At 40.2% G+C, this 20,049-nt stretch overlaps 1 protein-coding gene across 4 annotated transcripts in view; it reads right to left on the reverse strand.

Annotated features, from left to right (window-relative positions):
* The window catches only part of fhod3b (formin homology 2 domain containing 3b), an 88,146-nt gene that overhangs the window by 26,658 nt on the left and 41,439 nt on the right, over positions 1–20,049 (reverse strand). For all 4 annotated transcript variants that reach the window (XM_078932942.1, XM_023964615.2, XM_023964614.2 and 1 more), the window contains exons 4-5: positions 9,566–9,633; positions 7,991–8,096 (exon numbers count right to left, since the gene is read on the reverse strand). In XM_078932942.1, coding sequence (XP_078789068.1) covers positions 7,991–8,096; positions 9,566–9,633 — 174 coding nt within the window. The remainder of the gene's footprint in view (positions 1–7,990; positions 8,097–9,565; positions 9,634–20,049) is intronic.

Below are 20,049 nucleotides of genomic sequence, written 5' to 3' on the forward strand. Positions count from 1 at the left end.
TGTTCGCATTTATGTGTAAAAATGGATGCCAACATGATATAAATATGTTATTTTAGTAATTATTATAAGTAAATGTTACAACATTTACAGAAACAACTACATTCAGTTTATTGCGGCCGGGCCTTTCACTAGCTGCAGCAACTACAAAGAAAGGGAAAATGGGAGCAGATTGCAGCTATTGGCTCACACATTATCATAAAAAAACTATGCAGATGTGTCACTTTTGATCTGCCACATGCACAGGTTGATGCCACCTTACTGAAAACTGCCGAGAGCAGTTGCAGAAAAAGCGAGGTTGCACAGTGACACTAAAAGCTTGATGACGCTCCACATAGGGAGCAATGTTCCACATGCAGATAGTTTAAGAGGCAATGAGATGCTTGACTTTGAAGCTTGACTTTTCCATGGAAGGCCCAATGACAAGTTTCCTCTGGAAATCAGAAAGTCAAGGTCCTTCAACTTACATTGTTATAACAGTTGTGCCATTAAAAAAGCTTGACTGTTTTAAGAAGAGGTGAAAGATGCAGTAGAGAAGATGAGGAGGAGATAAAATGATGAAATGATCTTTGGGTGTTAATTCTTACAGATGCAATAAACGTGCAAGCATTTAAAAATATAGAATAAAATCCACTGTGCATGGGAGAATGCAGCAGAACACTCCATGTGGCCACTTATGGTTGGTCACAATATATCTCTGAAAGGTGAAACAAAAACCCAAAGACTGCACCCAGATCAGAAAGCGGCGCTTCACTCCCAATTAGTATCCACTGCTGCACAGAGACGGTGAGTGTTTTGTCAACAGCATTGTGCAGACAGAACTGGTGTGGCCCTTCAGGAGTGCACACAGAGAAAGTGTAGCTAAAAACACAGCTTAAACTGAGGAATGTCAATATTTCAAAGCCCTCTGCTAACTGGTTAATTGTTTCAAGTTTACTATAGATACTGTGTCTTTAATCCACCCTTTCTGTCTGACTATCCTGCTTTTGCAGGGACAGATTTACCACAGTGGGAGCTTTTGTTTCTGTTTTTATTTGAAACTCGACAAATGAAATGCAAAGGCCAGGGAAAATCATTAGAATTTCCTTTCCCATTTCCTTGTTTTGCTCATTCTAATCACGGCCATAGAGGCGTGTTTATCTTAGAGTTAAATAACTTACTGCTGAAAGCATCTTTGACTCTTTATAGGAATGCATTTTTTAAGGGATACAGAAGTATCAACAGTATTCTCAACAGTATTGCGTAGCTCTGCCAGCCTGGTTAAGTTCCTACTTCACACAGTAGGGGTCTCACCAGCTAGAGGAGCCCTCTACTAGCTGGTTAATTGGCAGATTGATTCAAAGTTTACCCAAAAATCGCATCCTTATGCACTATAAAAATACGGACTAGGACGAACACAGGGGACTGCAACTTTCAACACTTTAAGAGCCATTCAGGTCTATTTCTCACCAACCACTACCCAAAAGGAGTTACAAAGTCTTCACCCTTTAAAAAATAAGCCAAAACTTTGTATGTATGTCATTGTTACAATATGATCAATTTAAATAAAATATTGTGTTGTTGTTTTTTCTAAATATGAAATAGTTTATTACTTTCGAAAGAGGTTCACATGACTTTCTTTTAAAATAAAAGACACTGTGCCACTAATCTTAATGCACTAATCTTAATGCAGCAAATGTAATAGTGGGTAGTGTACTGTCAGCAATAATAATAAAAAAACTGTTTGTTTTACCATTTGTGGTGCATCTCAGCCAGAAATGACTTAATCCAACAAACTAAAATTGAAAAACAACTAATTAAATGACCCTTGACATGTTTTAAACCATAAGGCAGACTTAAAATCCTTCAACTTGTTGTAAAATAGAAAATCCCTCTCATAACCTGGTGCACCTTAAGTATGAAATCTTGTGGAGCTAATTGACTTCTAATTCATTTTCTGTGGTACACGTTGCTCAGAAATCTGCCAAAGCGCTTTGGTAGGACTTTGGTAAACTCCAAAAGATTGATGGATTGTTGGAGATTTACAGCTACCATAGTCAGAACCTCGTAGAGGGGTATGTGCTGTCCTTCAACTGTTTGTGAATGAGTTGAATCAAGTTTAATTTAGTTTACTTTACTACACAATAGAGTAGTAAAAGTAGTAAAGGAGCCAAATGTGGCTCCAGAGCCTCAGTTTGCAGACCCCTGGATTAGTAAAACCAATTTTTTTTATCCTAAAAAGTGTAGTATAAAAGCATAATAAATTAAATTAAAGTGAAAACTCATAAACCTTTTAAACGACTAAACTAAATAAAGTAATTATTGTTATTTTGTATTATTTAGTGGATAATTCCCTCTGGTGAGTGCATGCTAAAAGGAGCAGCCAAAGTTTAAATAGAAGCTTGTATTTTTTTTCCTTATTTTATATTATATAATTATAATTATTATATCTTTGCTTACGCTAAAGATGTTTACACTGACATGCCTGACTGCAGCCAGCAGATTTTTTTCGAACCCTGCGGTCACGCTTCACTATAAAACTAGTTTCTGTGGGTGTGGCCAGTCAGACAAATCTGCTAGGTCTGCCCAACGTACTACGTACCCTTTCCTCCAGTTTTGAGAATAGAATGCTGGATGTCCCATTCATCTTGGTTTAAGATGTATTGCATTTGTTTCTGTCACTGTCATTCTCCAGTCCACGATGTCACTGTTTTTTTTCCAGTCATCTGATCAAACTGACTTAAGATTTTCTTCCTCTTGATGCCTTCTCACATTCCTTTCCATGTTTCATCTTTCCCCTGTCCTGTTTTTTCAACCTTGGTTGTCCACAGGACTTCCATTTTATCCTATAAGTGACGCAGCTTTTCCTTTCCTGAAATATTTTGTCCTTTAAATGAAATGTCAAAATGTAATGAGGTTGTGTTGCAGTATTATTTGTTGTGTCTTGATTTTTGCATACATTCTGTTAAAAATGAATTGCACTTATTTGTGATATTAAAACTTTCACTGATTTATCATAGTCGTGTGAATAGATTCCTTCTCACTTGCTTGCAGGTGAGTAAATCTCAATAAGAGTTTGGTAAATACGGTACTCAAATAGATGCAATGATGTACGGTGTAAAAGAGAGCAAGGGCCAATACCAACATAACATACAACGTAATGCTTGTATCACTAGAATTTGGAATAGTTTAGCACTTTAACCCTTAAACAGTCAGTAATGGACATTTTGTGACAAAATAAATACCGTAAATTCCGGACTACAAAGCGCACCCGATTACAAGCCGCACCCACCCATATTCACGTGTTTGACTGCTTTTATACATACACAAGCCGCGTCAGAGTACAAGCCGCGCATGTGTTTGTCGATAATGTCATCCTTACAGATCACGCCCAGCATCCCAGAGTGAGTGCAATTCATTAGCACATTGTGGGTGGTGCCAATTTTGCCTCAGGGTTACGTATTTAAGTGTATCGACATCTGACAAACAGCATGGAGCTGTATTCTGTTCACAAGTCCCTCAGTTATGGTGTTTTTATTTCATTTTTTTTTTACTTATTGACAATCTAGGTATCTAACATAAAATTACAAACAGTAACCATATAATCAACATTACATCCCTCAGTTATAATGAGGAAATTTACATCCGCGATTCCACATTTCCCATGAGTCTTAGGGGCTAAAGGCGGGGCCAATGCCCGGCTCGCCATACTGTTGTACGTGTTTAAGAATTAGCAGCAGTGCATGGAGGGGTGAACGGGTAAAGCTCTCCTTCCGCTTGTGTCGCAGCAGCGTTATGGGAGTAGTTAGAAAACACAACGGTAAAATAAAGCAGCGGCGACTGAAAAGCGCGCGCCTCAGTGCGGCGCGTGCGTCAGAATTCAGAAGCCTCTGCACTCCGCGGACGCCTCTGCGCTCCGCTCCCGCCCCGCGCGCTCCTTGTCTCCCCTTCCTATCTACTCCGACACCTCTGGCCAGGGCAGCTTCAAGGAGGAGCACTTCGTCCCCGTTGCGCCGGTGGATGGAGCAAATCGTTTCTGTGCAGAGCAATCGGACTTAAAACTGTACGTTTTGTGTATGAGGGGCGGGTGCGTTGTTACGTGTGGGAGCCATCAGACTGCCATCGGCCCCGCAGCTCAATCAGCAGGAGAAGATGTCTCCAGCTCACACGGAGGCTGTGAGTTTTTCAAAGCAAAATTCCGCTTTTACGGTTTCCTTAGAAACCGTAAATGGAGTGTAAATTCACTCCATGCGCTGTTCTCTCCGTCACGCAGCAAACCGTCTTTTCCAAACCCGTTGGTGACGGTGGACTTTTTTACGCTGCTTTTAACGATTGCTTTTAACTTGAAAGCTTCATCATAATGTAGCGGCGATCACGTGCACGTTGGGTGTAATGGCCCCAAAGGATTCTGGGATGCGGCCGGGCATGCGTGTTTCGTTTTGTTGAACCATGACTGAAGTGTCTAAGACCTGAAGTTAAGTCCATGCTGTTTGGCTGCTAAGAGGTGTGTTGAATAAAAATGCCTCGTGCTTGGTCTTAGATGGAGAACTCAAACTATTCACTGAGTTCGAAAATACGTACATGGCGGCCGCCAATTAAATCCATAAATTAGCCGCGTCACTGAAAAAGCCGCAGGGCTGTAAGCGCAGGAAAAAAGTAGCGGCTTGTAGTCCGGAAATTACGGTACTTTATTTGCACCTTAATATTGCACGGAAGACGTGGTGTTTAAATAATGTTGTGCACCAACTGTAAACAGGTGCACATATCTGATAAAGAATTAGTCAGCTAAGTATTTCAAATATTTCACAGCTCTACTCCATACTGATAAACCCCTGTGTTTCTTGCTTTCTTACAAAATAACCTATTTTGTCCAAATATTTCATGCAAAATATGTACTGCCACCCAAATGTCTTTGCCCCCTTTGGATGCTCTCTAAGTTGCTGCTGCTGTCTCTTCTTCATCTGACTCTTCTTCCTCCTTTTCTTCTGTATTCTCCTCAAGAACATCCTTGTCTCTACCTGAATCAATCTCTTCTTGTCTGCCAAAAACCTCGTCCTCTTCCTCCACACTAGTGCCAAAGTTGGAAGAATGTGCAGTGAACCCCTCAATCACTTTGTCTCTCGCGTCTAATCTCACTGAGCTGTGATATTTTGTGGGGAAATATAGAATTAGTAAAAACATATTATAAAAGTAAGAAATCTTTTTCTCAATTCTAAAGAATGTTTTTTTATGAATGATGCTTGATAGAAAATAACTGATTTTCAAGCAGCTGCTGTCCATGGACCACATGTGCCTCACTGCTGGTGGCCATCTTGAAATCTAATCAGGCTAAACACAAGTCAACAAAAAATCATGTGAATGACATACGAGAAAAAGACAAGATTTTTGATAACTGATATGAATAGATGTGTTAAAACCTTTTAGAGCTGCAGGACAGGGTGTTAATGTTTATTTATGCTCTGGTGCAGGCTTCATTTTAGCCACTTAATCTGGTAGAATGATGCTCATCAATGCACAAACACATTATTTACCATATCTGCAGGTCTACATGTCCTTCATCTACATGCAACATCCTACTTACATGTGGCACTCAGAGGTTTTTTAGTTAAAGATTTTATGAATGTAGAATGTAGAAAAATGCAAAGTAGGATAATAAAAGTTTAGAAAAACATTATTATTTGGAATATAAAACACGTTAGTCTATGCTTTATTAGGCTTTAAATAACATTAATACTGGGAGCTTTATTATAAGGTGTTACCAATTAAATACAGAAACATACAACATGAAACTAATGTAGGATTTTTTTTTACAGAACTTTTTTTTTTGTTTTTTACAAAAATTTGTATTTTCCTGTCAGCATAGACCGGAGAACCTTAAGAAGCCCTTTTGGCTCCTATAGGTGTTTGTGGCTAACTGTAAGTTTTACAAGAGAACCAGATGGCATTGGCACCTCTGAAACAGTGACCTCACACCCTTCCATCTGATGGGGTGATAAAGGCATAAATGTGTTCCCTTGGGCCAACAAAGAGCAAGTCTCCTAGGAGCTAAACTCAGGTCTGGAAGTCCTCCGAGCCAGGTGTGAGGGGCCACGAAAGGGGCTTCCAGAGCACTAACTGGCCACAGACACCTCCAGGGCTTTGAGGAGCCAAAATGGAGAAAAATTAGGAAAAGTAGAAAAGTGAGATGATGTAGACTGAGGAAAACAAAAGTCCATGGAGCTAAGGTTGGGAATTTGTTATTGTAACAGACAAGCAAAATCCCATAAGTGTGTGTGTGTGTTTCAGTGTGGCTGGGGCTTTTTCAAACACAAAAGGCACATAGAACTAATCTTTATTCATGAAAGAGAGCAAGATTGATTAGTTGGGAGGTTTTTAATGCACACCAGACAGATGGGTTCAAGGCCACATTCTTCCTGCACCCCCTTTCTTATTCCTAATGGGCTCTGTTTGAAAGACATTGAAAAAAAAAGACACATTAAAGGTGATCCGTGTTTGATACTAAAGCTGCTACAGCTGATTTGTACTCCCTTCCCCTCTCAATGTGCACTTTTGAAAGTTTGAGACAACTAATTTACTCCCCCCTTGGGAATGCTTATGGCTTAGCTCCTCTTGGAAGCCGTCAGCAGCAAAGCAGCCAGATCTATGTATGCTTCTGACCCGTGCATATGGGATCCAGCTCATGCTCGGCTTGTGTTCTCCAACACATGCCTCATGAGGGAGAGTGATCGACTACACTTTACGTTTCTTCAGCTTGTCTGGAGAAATTAGGTCAGGAGTTGAAACAGGTTCAAAGGGCTTTCGAGAGCGTGGTAGTTTGGTTTAGTCTCTAAAAGTGCAGAGATAAGTTAAAGTTTTGGAGAGATGAGAAGGGGAGATACGCTGGAAGATGAAAAACAATGACATCTGAAGCTGATGTCTCTCTAGGAGACAAAAAAACTGCAAAAAAGAGAGAATGAGCGGATACCAGAGGTGGTCTCATCCTTCACAACAAACTGACACTAACAATTCTTACATGTGGTCAGCTTTAGTTTCCAAAAGCCAGTCGTCATCCTCCTCGTTCATGCTTTGGACATTTAACCCCTGTGATTTATCTGTCTGAGTCAGAGGCTGAGCCAACTTCAGGTAAAGCCTTAAAACATTTATGAACAGAGCCTGCAAATAAGGCAGCGTAGGCAGGAGCCATGTTCACGTTCATTACCTGTATTCCCTTTTTTCTTTGATTTTTTTTAATTAATTATGGAAAAGGTCAATAATGAGCAGGTCGTAAAATTGATGCGTGAAGCTGCAACATTTTCAACGTGCAGCCAAATCACGGGAAACATAAACACCGTGACATAGTTAATGAAAAAACAACATGAGAGGTGTCCGAACAATTTCATGGTGGTCGCTCCACCTGAAGAACTGGATCTAAGCTGAGTCAACATTGACGGCGTGCATCAAAGACAGTTTAATCAGGAGGTGCACAAACACTTTGAATGAGACGTGACAACAGAAGGAAAACAGAAGGGAAGTAAAGAAGAGCACGGGAAATGAGTTTTATGATCTGTAATATCCTGGCATAAGTTTTATTAGACACTAAAGCATGTGTGACCTGCCTTTCACAACAGGCTGTTAAATGATGGAGCTCTCAGAAAGACAGCCCGGCTTCTTTAGCATCAACAGACATGGTGTCTTGCGTCCCCCCCCCCACCCCCCACGCTCCTTAATCTTAACACAGATGATCTTTCACCTCACTGACATGGAACACATAAATCCAGCAGCTGCTACTTTTGGCCCAGCTTTCACAATCTGCACAGCAGACAGTTTGTTTACAGGCTTCAAATGTGTGAGTGTGTCTTTAAGGGTCATCAAGCGGAACCATTCGTTTATTTAGTTTACATAAATACATGTGCCTGCAGATTGGTTTATGGAAAGAAAAGCGAATAGAGGAATGATGAGTCATGATCTCATGGTGAGGTAACAGGGAACACCTGATTTGTTGATGCGTAGCAGTACCTTTTTGAAGTGTACATACCCCTGAGGATGTAATTCTGATAATTCTGGTCTGCCTCCGCCCCCACTTTTATCAAGCATGTCAGTCCTTCAGCCACCACGAACTCATGAACTAAATCTTTGTCATCCTGGAAAAGAAAGGAAAGAAAACACTTCTCAAGATCTCCAGTACCTTGTTTTAAACAAGAGACTCTGCTACACCTGTTTTTGTATTAGTAAAACCTCTAACTTGGACATATTTCAACCTATAAGTGTCCCATGTGATATTTGGTAAACATCATATTTCAGTAGATTGTTTGAAACCTGTTTATTATTATTGTTTAAAACATAGTAAAAGAAGTAACTTTGTCAGAAAATATTGAAATGGTAAATACTTATATAACGCTTTTACTACATTCTTAGACGGCCCAAGGAACTTTATAGTCACAGTCCCATTCACCCGTGCACACATACATTTACACACTAGTGTACACTGGCGCCAACCTGTGACCACCAGGAGCAATATGGGGTTCAGTGTCTTGCCCAAGGATACTTTGACGCATGGGCGGGCAAGGTGGGAACCGAACCTGCGATCTTTCAATCATAGGTCGACCACAAATAATGGTTTAGTAAAGTATTCCTAGAATAGCTTTTCGTCTAATCTTTGAACTTAAGCTTTCTGTAAGTTTTTGCATTGAAACCCTGACCGGAAAGATGGTTGAAAATGCCATTAATGTTCCTTTTTAGTGGTTTTTGTGCTTAAAAAGTGATAGTGGAAGACTTTAAAACATATGGCAATTTAGCAACATATGTAGGATCACACCAATATAAAATTCAAACTAAATAGAAGTAAAGGCATGATACACAAAAACCGGCAGAAACGTAAGGCTGGTTCTAAAGGTTCCTTTAGTTTTTTTTAACTTCATTGTGCCTTTTTTCCTTGATGACAAAACCACTCGCTCCTCTCACACCTGTCGGTGACTATAATTTAAGGCCTATAGCATCATGTTTTCAGCAGGATTCAACATTTTTCGATACACTCTGCTGCTCAGATGGGATGGAAGGAAAGCAGCAATAAACACTATGGGGTGGTCAGGGCTTTCTGGGTCCCAGGAGGAAGTCTAAGTGGTTCCAGAAGAGTTTTACCATCTATCTGTGATGGAGACTCCAGTCATTTGGCAGAGAGTCTAAACATACAGTAATGCATCCAAGTGACAGATAGAGCAGGAGTTCTGAAGGATCTGCAAAAGTAAGAAGATGGCACGAGAACTGTCCATATTCTCTATGAGTGATGCCTTATAAAGTCAAGTATGTACTTTCTTTTTCCTCCCTCTGTGGTTGACAACCCGCTTAACTGAGTTTAGCGTGTGAAGTGTGACCGGATCAGAACGCTCAGCAGCTGCCATGAACGCAGAGTCCAAGCACAACTCTGCCTCAGGAAAAGTCTGATTAATGTGTAAATATATTGTTAAATGTGCATGATCACTTGGAGCCCAGGAAAAAGGTTAATTACATGAGATTTGCAGCAGAAATTACAGAGATGTTGAAGGTGACCAAACCTTTGAGTTCTAAATGTTTTCCCAAAACAATCTAAAAGGCTGTGACAACGGAATATTACCTGAAAAATTTGCTTTAGGGAAAAAAGGGCTCTCCGAAGCTCTCGTCCCGAAGAGTTGTAGAGTTTTTCTGTAAGAAGAGAAAAAAACTGATCAAGAACAGTTGTTTTATAATTGTTACTTTAAACTTTTTGACAACCTTTGCTTTTCTGCATCAATCACACATTATTGAAAACAAGTAGCTAAATGTTAAAAACCCACAAGAAATATAGAGAGCTGAAGAAATTGAAGGCAGCTCAGAAAACATCTGCAGAGAGTTAATGGCCAGAGAAGGTTAAAACCTGTTGTTTTCTCAGGGAAAAATGACATTTTAGGTACCTCAGTGATTAAAGAAACAATCTAGGATAAAAAAAAAACAATTTAGACACTAAAGTAAAGGGAAAGTGTATAATGGGATATGTGTCCTGCACCAAACTGCTCTCTTTTCTGTGCATTCTAAGAGACCTACCAGTGAGAGGCGGTATTGAGTGCAGTAGCTCTTTCACCATTGCTGTGTGAACTCTCTCTGACTCAGCAAAACCTGGCAGGTTTTGTTGCAGATACAGCATCATGGAGCTCAGGGTAGTTTAATGCAGAGCAGGGCACACAAGGACTGACTATGTCAATCTCAATCTGGAAAAGAGCTTTGCTGTTTTCATCCAAAGCATGCTATCTTTGTATCGCACACGCTCGCATTACATGAAGGCAGCACCAGTACTCATACATCATAACTGTGAGAAGCACAAACAGCACACTCAGCCTTCATCCAAATGTGTATAAAACATGGAAGGCAGCTTAAAAAATGCAGTATCATAGTGAAAAAGGAAGACAAAAGAATGCAGACAAAAAAAAAAAACTATAAGAAATTTTTTTTCGCACAAAATTTCACATTAATCAGATAAGAAAAAGCAAAATATAAAAACCAAAGAGAATATGCCAACTGAGTTACAAGCAATTCTGTACTATTCATTATAAATATAAGTTTACCCCCTCCATCTAAAGAGCGAACACAAAAGTATTTTCATAGTTAAAAAATAAAGCAATATTCTTGGACAAATTAGATTTTTATTTTAAATAAAAAACTTCATTTACACAAATTGAAAATGTTGAAATCTTGCATTGTAAAAATATGTCAACTGGACCAAGGCCCCACCTTGGAGCCAGGTCCAGTGTCATGGCATAAAAGAAAGCTCCAGATGTACTGGTCTATTCCCATGAGGCCATGCCAAATTCAACTCAAAAGAATTATCTGGGAACAGCGTCCTGTAGGCCAATCACCCGAATGGACCACAAGGAGCCAGTGTTGTCATTTGGGCAGTGGTCAAGTAACTGTCTTAACCACCCGATCCATAGAAATGAACTCCAACCAACATGATATGGAATCATCCGGTGGGCTGTTATGGGTTTGGTTATAGCCCCCTCAGCCATCATTTATTGAGGTTCACCCAAGTGAATGAGTGGAGTTACGTCCCTACGCTCCCAGATCTTCTACAGGGGTTTTAGTGAAAGGATTGAACAGAGCACACTTTCTTTAAGTTTTTAGAAGGGGTCCTAGAAAGCGCTCCAAATGGGGACACCTCAATACCTGTATAGGCAATGACAGTGATATTTGAAATGGAAGAAACAGCCTCCCTTATCACAACCTCAGCAATGATCAAAACCCTATGTATAGGCATGAGTAGGTCTATCAGAGAACTTGGCACCAGAAGGTCAATTATTGAACCTTTTTTTTGTGGTAATTTCACCTCTGGCTGTGTGTCTTGGACTTAGGTGAAGATAGGGACTACACTTTAAACCAACCAACACCTGGTGAGTTGGACTCACCAGGCCCAAATGCACTGTAAGAAACTGTTGGGAACACCTAGCTGAACCCACTAAAGGGGTTCAGCTAGGTGTGAACGGGCCTTAAACTACCACATCCCAGATGTGGTAGTTTTCAACTACCACATCTGGGATGGCTTTAACCCGTTACCAAGGGAGGGTGGAGACATTGAGTCAGAGTAAACAATGTTTTCCATCTCCATTGTCAAAGCAGCTGTTAAAAGCTGTGGCCATGAGGTCTCTAGTGCCAGTCTGGGTTTCCAGACAAACCCGGTAATGGTCCTCAAATGTAAGGGATGTCGTTAAGATAAAGAAGAAATCCTATCAAATCTGGCTGGCTTGTGGGACCCCCGAGACAGCTAACAGGTGTTGGCAGAACAAGCAACATGAAGCACTTGCAGTTGCTGACATGCAGGAGGAAACAGAGGCTGGGGATGCAGTAGTGGGATAGTCCATTGCCCAATCTGGTCAGAGTTGTATTCAAAACCAGGATATAGGTGCATTTTTACTTAAAGGGGTACAGGAGGGTGTGCTCCAACTACAGGGGAATCTCACTACTCAGCCTCCTACACAGCGAAAGAAAATTTGGCTGAAAGTCAAACCTCTGATTCAGGAGGAACAGTGCAGTTTTCATCTTGGGCATCAAACAAAGGATCAGCTCTACACCTTATACAGTGTACTTTGAGGGTTTTTGGGAGATAGCTCATAAATCTGCAAGTGCTTTGTGGATTTGGAAAAAGGGTTTGATCTTGCCCCTTATGGTGTTCTGTTGGAGGTTCTCTGGAAATATGAGGGCCCCCTAGTAAAACCAGTACTGTTTCTGTACAGCTGACACTAGAGGTTAATTTGAATTGATTGGCAACAAGTCAAATTTGTTCCCAGATCATGTTGGACTCCAGCAGGGATGTGCTTTGTAACTGGATTTGTTCAGAATTTTTTTGGATAGAATTTTTAAGCACAGCCAGGGCTGGAAGTCCGGTTTAGACGTCATGAGATTTTATCTGTTTGATGCAGATGGTGGTCAACAATTGAGTGTGAAGCAGATGGAATGACAAGTAGAACCTCATGGTGGGAGGCCATGGATATTGACCAAACAAAGTGGTTTGCCCTTTCCAGGTAGGTGGAGAGTTCCTGCCCCAAAGGAGGAGTTTAGGTGTCTTGTGCACATGTGCGGGCAGGATGACGCAGCAGTACTGGAGGACGTTTCTGTGGGTAGGAAGGTCTGGACATCTATGCTTAGACCTCCGGATAAGTGATAGAAGATGGATGAACTGATGTATACTGTATTAAATCGTACTGCTTTGATACTGGACATGTTATTACAAGAAAAAGGTTCCTCTCAGTAACTCTATATACTTCTTGCAGTTGATGCTATCCATCCTTGCACAGACAGACAAGACAGTGGAGATGCAGACAGTCTGGCATGTGCGGTTAAAGGGCTTCTGTTAGATGACACTGAGTATTAAAGTCATACATCTCACAATCTTGTGTTTAAGATTTGATGAGGATGGCTGGTTTGTAATGTATGACTACACTGACAGTATTTGGTTTGAACAAAGCGGTGAGGTAAATGATTTTAGCATTTGGTGTTGCACGTGGCGTACGGGGCCAGATAAGTTCACGAATGCTGGTCCTCACAGAAATACAAGTCAGTAGAAACCGTCCAGCACCAGGAGGAATAAATCTCCAAAAGTCCAAAGGTATTATGGAGGGAAGTTGTGTGATGTTTGTGATTTATGGCTTTATAAATAACAGGAAGGAAGTCTGACTGGAGCATTTCTGTTTTTGGGGCCCTGCCTGTTCAAGCAGGGGTTGCATTGCATGCTGTGGCTTAAAAAAACTGGCACATTTTTGTAATTATATCTTTTCTAATATTATTATCACTGTAATCAAAACGGTTTAAGATAGCCACATGAAGGGCTATAATAAATTTTGCGTTTCTCACTAGATGGGAACTAATAACATACTGTAACTTTAAACAACCTGCTCCCCGCCGCAGGTCAAAACGAGGCCAGATTGATTGCCCCATACCTCAGGAAAATAACTAAAAGTTTGGATAAGTGATCAAAGCAGAAAACTTTGTGATCACTGGAGAGGAAGGACAGAGGTAATAACCAAGTAACTTATCACACTTTCACCATACGAAGCAAGCTTGATTTGTGATCCTCCTTAACCCCAAGTCCTGAATCAGAATGCTCCTTTTCTTCCGAAAGTCGTTACTGCACTTCCACATGGCCACTGAACATTAATCAGTCAGCAGCTGAATTATATCCCGAACTGCTGGATGGCCTGTAATGGCCCTGCCTGCCACATGAATCAGTGTTGCTATTGCGTTTGACAGAGACCAAACAGTGCTTTGTGTGTGTTTGTGTCTGAGAGTGTTTCAACCAGTTAAAGTATCGCAGAAATGTTTTCTTCCATACAAAGCCCTACTGCTGTTTTTACTTGGCACTTGTGTTTCTGTACATAGCCGTGTAGTTAGTGCTCTAATAAACCTGTCAGAAAGTTATGCCTGTTCAATTCTAAATGAAGTCCGTCTGCAGGAACAGACAGTTCCTTCCCCGTCCCTGCCAGCAGTCCACACACCAGCGAACCTTCCAGAGGCCCATCCTTAATGAGAAATAACTCAGTAAAGATTAGTTCCATACCATTTAGCACAAATATGCAACCTGAAAGCCTGGGTCCTCAGCATTCACCCATTAGGAAGGAACCTGGGAAAATATTTATTCAGAGGAAATGTTTCATTTGTGGCTAAAACTGAATAATTGTTCACCTGAAACCTTATATCTAACAAGAACTTAAAACTTAAACTACACTTTGTATTGCAGTCTACTTTCATACTGGGACTAAAGAAAAAAAAAGGAAAAAAAAAAGGCTGATAGATTTAAAAGCATTGAGAACACATAAACACTTGCTACTGTCTTGAACGTTAACAAAACCTGACCAAAACCTGTAATTGAAGGTTTTCTGATTTTTACATTTCAATGCCACACAATCATATTGGTAATATTTCACCATCCAATAAAACCCGAGTACCTTAAAATTACAGGAACGTAATAGTACTATTGAGACTGGTGAGTCATTTTTCCAGTCAGTTTCACATAGATTTTCACTAAAACCCCCTTTAAAGTAAAATGACTTAACATGTTGGAAACATTTCTTTGATGCCTCATGAGCATCTACCCAAGAAAGCAGATGTTTTTTTCCCCTATTAAACTGCAATACACGATTAGTTTTTCTCAGCTGAAATAGCTACAAGGATGTAACGGTTCCCAATTACAACAATCATAAAAGTATTGGTGGAATTTCCATTGTAAGGAATTTGCCCCGCTGTGAAAAATTGATGAGTCAACAAAAAAAAAGGCTGGGTAATTTGAGATTTTTGGATTATGGATGTTTTTGCGTGTCAACCTCAACTTTAAACCAATTTCAACTACTGACAGCAAAACAGTTAAAAAAAAAATCTAAAATTGTGTTTGTTTTTAACCAATTAATTTTCTTAGTTTCCATTAACAAGTCCTTTTTGAAATATTCAGTCATCTTTTTACATGCCTTTATTTCCAGGGAGTGCTGTAAAATGAAAAGGATGACTACCACTGCACATGCATCGCGCGGCAGGCGGAACACATAAACCACATCCAACACACAGCCATGAAACCCACAAGGACCACTCTGGGGAGGACAAACTCGCACACACTGCTGCAAATTAAACAATGTTTACTTTCTGAACTGGATGTGTCAGACTGGAGGATCTTAAACATTGCACTGGTGTGTATATAAAAGTCTCTTACAATGCACACTGAAAAAAACAAGAACTTTCATGTGGTGAGAAAATATGTCGAAGTTGAGGGTAGGGTAGTATATTACAGACCACAGAGTGTTAAGCATGCTGGGTAGAAAGTTTTTTTAAAATGCTCATAAACTACAGTAATTAGTTTGAACAATCTTCATAAACTTTTTTTTATTTTTCCAGACAGGATACAACTTTTAACTAAACAAGATTATAGTCTACTATGCATTTAAATTAGATGCAACATGTTAGTAAGTGGCAAAGTTAATCTGTGAAGTTTCCTTTGTAGGACCACAGGTGTTTTCTCACTTTGTCACTTTCATAATTATTCTCAAGGGAAAAAAGAATATGGAAAGAATTAATTAGAGGATCCGAGATGTTAAAGGTGTGTGGGACAAGTTGAATAGATGAGTGTTGGAAAATTACTTAGACACAAAGCAAAGCGGACAAGTTTGAAGCTACGTTCCCACCGCCCTCAGCATTGCGCACTCAAGCAGCCACTTCCACATGAAAAGTCTATAGGTAAATGCATGTAAACATGCGTTTTGGGCTTCTGCGTTAAAAGCTCACTACGCAAGTTTCTATCACCGTTTTCAGGCTTTAGGGACAAAACATGTGGCCACTGAAGGCGTGTTGAAAGTTGAACTACGTCGAACTTTGACCAAATGATCACTTTTAGGATTTGGTGTGTACGTAAATGGAAGATGGAGGAGAAATCAATAAGCGTAGTTCGTGCGCGGCTGGAATTATGTGACACTAAGTTTTTCATATATCGGAATAGAGTTCAGAGTTCATGGGCCCAGAAAACCTTTTTCTGATTATAACAAACATTAACATGGGTCACACTTTCGGTCGGAATAAATCATTCGCATATGCGCAGTAGTGTTTGAAATACCGGAAGAGGAAATGAGTTCTGCTGAGAGGCTGCATACATAGATATCTGGCAGCTCCGTAATATACTAGATGATCTTCTTAACATGATTTTTCCTAACGTTACGGTTATTATGAAGCGCCTCATCATTTTAATTTTAATCCGTGTGGTCAGTGCTTTTTTCTGTTGAAGAACAGAGCCGGAAGAAGCCAGGGCTGAGAGAGGCTAACACAGTCTAACAACATTTAGCCTTTGATAAATATAAAATCCATGCGGGAAATGCTGCAATCTGCAGCTTGGCTGAACGTAAATTTGTGGGAATAACATCAGGCTTTATTTTGTCGGGACTTGACTGGAAAAACAATCCACGTGATTATTTGAACGGTTTCTGAGGACTTAGCTATATTTCTGCTTTGAAAAGCTCACACACCGCCTCAAAGCCGCTGTGTGAGCTGACAGTCCGAACTCTGCCCGGACACACACTTTTACCGGAAGACCCGGTTCTCCTGAGTTCAGTAGCTTGTTCACCTAGAGCTGCGGGATGGATCGCAGTCCGAAGTCTCCCACATAGCGCACACATAACAAAGCATCCTTCCTTCCCCTCAAACACAAAGTCCGACTGCTCTGCTCCCAGAGACACGGTTGCTCGGCCCACCGGTCCACTTGACTAATGCAAGAGCGGACTACGTCTTTTCTATTTTGTTTGTTATTATTTTTTTTTTTTATTAAAGTCACTTTCCTCAGTTTACACTGGATCATCGCGGATGAGTCATTAGTTGGGAAATAAAATAAATTAAGTAATAAAATAAAATAATGAATATTAATTATATAATAACGAATAATTAAAAATACCCCGCCTGCCCCCGACGATATCATCGTCCATCCTGATGGTTTACTGCAAACATCTTCAACTGCCAATTAAAGGGACATCGCCAAACCCTGGCTTCACATTCCCAGTGTGTCTGTAGCTTTGAGATTAAAACATGGATGAATATAAAATTAATACTAAATTAATAAAAAAAATTGCTACAAAAAGTACAAGGCAATCTGTTTAATAGGTGAAATTTAAAAATATTAAATCAAATGATGCACAGCAGCTTTGCAAAAATAAAGGCCACAATTTCTATAAGTGATAACGACTAAGGAGAGGCATCAGAAAGAGCAGTCTAGCCATCTACAGTAAAGCCCCAATCTTGCATTTCTCAAAATACCACTGGAACCAGTTGTCAGATGAATTTTGCTAGAGCTCAAATGTAACATTTTTTTGGACTGGTGGACTGTCCAGGGTGTAACCCGCCTTTGCCCACCAGTCGTTGGGCAGGCTCAAGCGAGCCCCTGACCCTGAACACAAATGAACAGATATAGAAAACTGATCAATGGAGGGTTTATTTGATTGGCAGGTGGAGGGACCCATGGATGAACCCATGGGAGAAGAGCTTTAAACTTTATTTGTCTAACACAGTTGCCCTTTTTGGAACATTGAGTGAGGCTGTCAAATTGCCCGTCCCCATTCAGTTCATCATTGACGCACAGAAAGATAATTCATCCAGTGTATGTATGTCTATGATCAAGACAGCGTCCACATTTTTTCCTGTTTACTTTTTGGGTAAGCCAAAATACACAGTTTATGCGGGGGGAAGGAGTGATTAAGGTGGGAGGCGTCCTAACACAGGTAGCATAATGCAACATGCTACTTTGTGGCCTTTTCATCTCCTTCCATCAGAGTGAAAACACGAGGTGAATGATAGGTCAATAAAAGCAGATTATAGCACTCAGGTGGAAAACATTAAACAGGAATGCAGGTAAAATGAGATCAATTTCAACATGCATGGAAACTGTGCAACTGATCAGTGGCGAAAGGCAGCGGAACATCTGGGTGAGTGTGGGGGGTGCATGAAGGCTGTAGGGGAACAAACACATGCACATTGGCCGCTTACAGCAAACAGAAGAATAAAGGCATTAATTAATTTGTTCCTGTTGCCTGGGGTTTATTCAAATGCTTTGGAATTTGAAATAGAAGACACATGGAGATGATGGTTTAGATTAGGGAAAACAGGCCACACAGGCTGAAGAAGTTTTTCTAACTGGCAGCAACCCTCACAGGAAAACCGGAAAGGACCCACAGAGTGCGAAAGTTATAGGGAAAAAAGTTATTTTGAATTTAAACGGTTTAAATAAAAAATAATTTGGATGACCCAAATTAAAATGTCTGAGTGTCAAGTAGTCTTGCATGGATGTTTATGGCAGTGTTGATCATGTTAATTCATTCGTATTTGACTTCCCTCCCAGATGTCTTCCCCACACTACGGAGAGGGCATGGCATCTGCAGGGACTGCAGGGAGCAGGGAGGAGATCAGATTTCAGGGCTGCCACATTCTCTACTGGCAGAGCCATTTGATACCTGCAGCCAAGTTTCAATAAACACCAAACCTGTCCATAAAGTGCTTAACGATAGTGACTGTGCCAAACGTGGAAATGAGGGAAAGAGATTGTTGTCTTTATTGCCATCTTTAAATGAAAAGCATAGCGATTGTTTACATTTTTGTCATTCACAATGGTTTATCTGACAGGCTGAAATAACTGCCTACAAACTAGCCTACAAGATATAATCAGACAGTAAAACAGAGGAGGAAATAAGAATGGAATCTGTAGTATTTAGCCAAATCAGAGGGACATGACAGCAAGACCTTTGTAAAAACTGACAATAAGTCACTCTTAAACTGCCAGGTCAGACCTCACAACAACCACAGCAAATGTCCAGGTTTTTTTTGCCTCCCAATTTTTTTCTCCTCTCAGGAGCTCACCTTTCACCTTCTCAGCAGGGTTTCTTAACACCTGCCAGTGGCCACACAGACATGCAGCGGAGCGGTCACTGGACCAAATGCACCCACTCAGCAGACCAGACAAAAGCCCTACACAGATACGGACCAAATGATCAACGGTTGAAGCTGTGCTGGTATAGGGGGGGCTGGGAAGAAACCAGCTGTGCCCAAGTCAAGGCAAATTGCCATAGATCTATGGTCAGTGTTGACCAGGATTATTCCTGTGGCTGCATGTGTTCTTAATGATCTCTGAGTTCAAATTTGGAAGGGTGGGTCAACACTTCTGCATGTGACTTGGCAGCTGCTTTAGCCAAAGAACTTTTCTTCCTTCTGTAGAAAAATGTGTATTAGATGCAGGGCCAGATGCTTAAAGGATAGTATTTATCCATGTAGTCATGAATTTAATAGTCTATTAGCCCATTTATCACTATTTTTGGGTCAAAGTTTTTTATTTTTTCCTCCAGAAAATAATAGACTTCAACATCAATTATTTTTTGCTTTAAAAAACCTAAATAAATGTAAATAAAACTTGAGTAATCCACCCATTTTACTCTTTATTCTTTGAGCTCTGTTCGTTTCTATTCATAACATCTTGACAATTAGGTACATACATTGGTGCAACCTGTCCAATGTAAAAGAATATGTGTAAACAGTATTCAGATCATTGAAAAATCTACTCTAAGAGAAAGAAGTAAACATTGGTCATGAAACACCCCCTCGTTTCCAATAATTACTTCCCTTTGACAGACTGTTCATAATAAAGGTAAATGATAAAGCATCTGATTTTTGGACAAATTCATTCATTTCACTTTATTCTTTGCTCTTTTTTTTATCTTTCCTTACTTTCAGTAAAGCCAAAAAAGAATTAAGTTCTTCTTTTGCATTTGTTGTGGTAAAAAGAGGACTCAAATACATCTATGGAGGGAAATTATTTGCATAACTCACAGAGGAACTTTTGCAAGAAATTCTAAACTTTACTAAAACCCAGCCCCAAATTTTCCATAACAGAAAGTTCTTCATCCTAAAGTATTCTCTGTTCAATGAGGTATTCTAAAATATAGGACAGACCTCTGTCACATACTTGGCATTCGTCAAACTAGAGCAAATCAATGTTTACCCTTCTTCTCCTAGCCTATAAACATCCTAAAAAATAATTACATCTGCTGATCCAGTACACATAACAAGAATTGCGTAAACAACCAA

The sequence above is a fragment of the Oryzias latipes genome, chromosome 16 (assembly GCF_053564925.1).
Source record: "Oryzias latipes strain Hd-rR chromosome 16, Olatipes_Hd-rR_3.1".
Lineage (NCBI taxonomy): Eukaryota > Metazoa > Chordata > Actinopteri > Beloniformes > Adrianichthyidae > Oryzias > Oryzias latipes.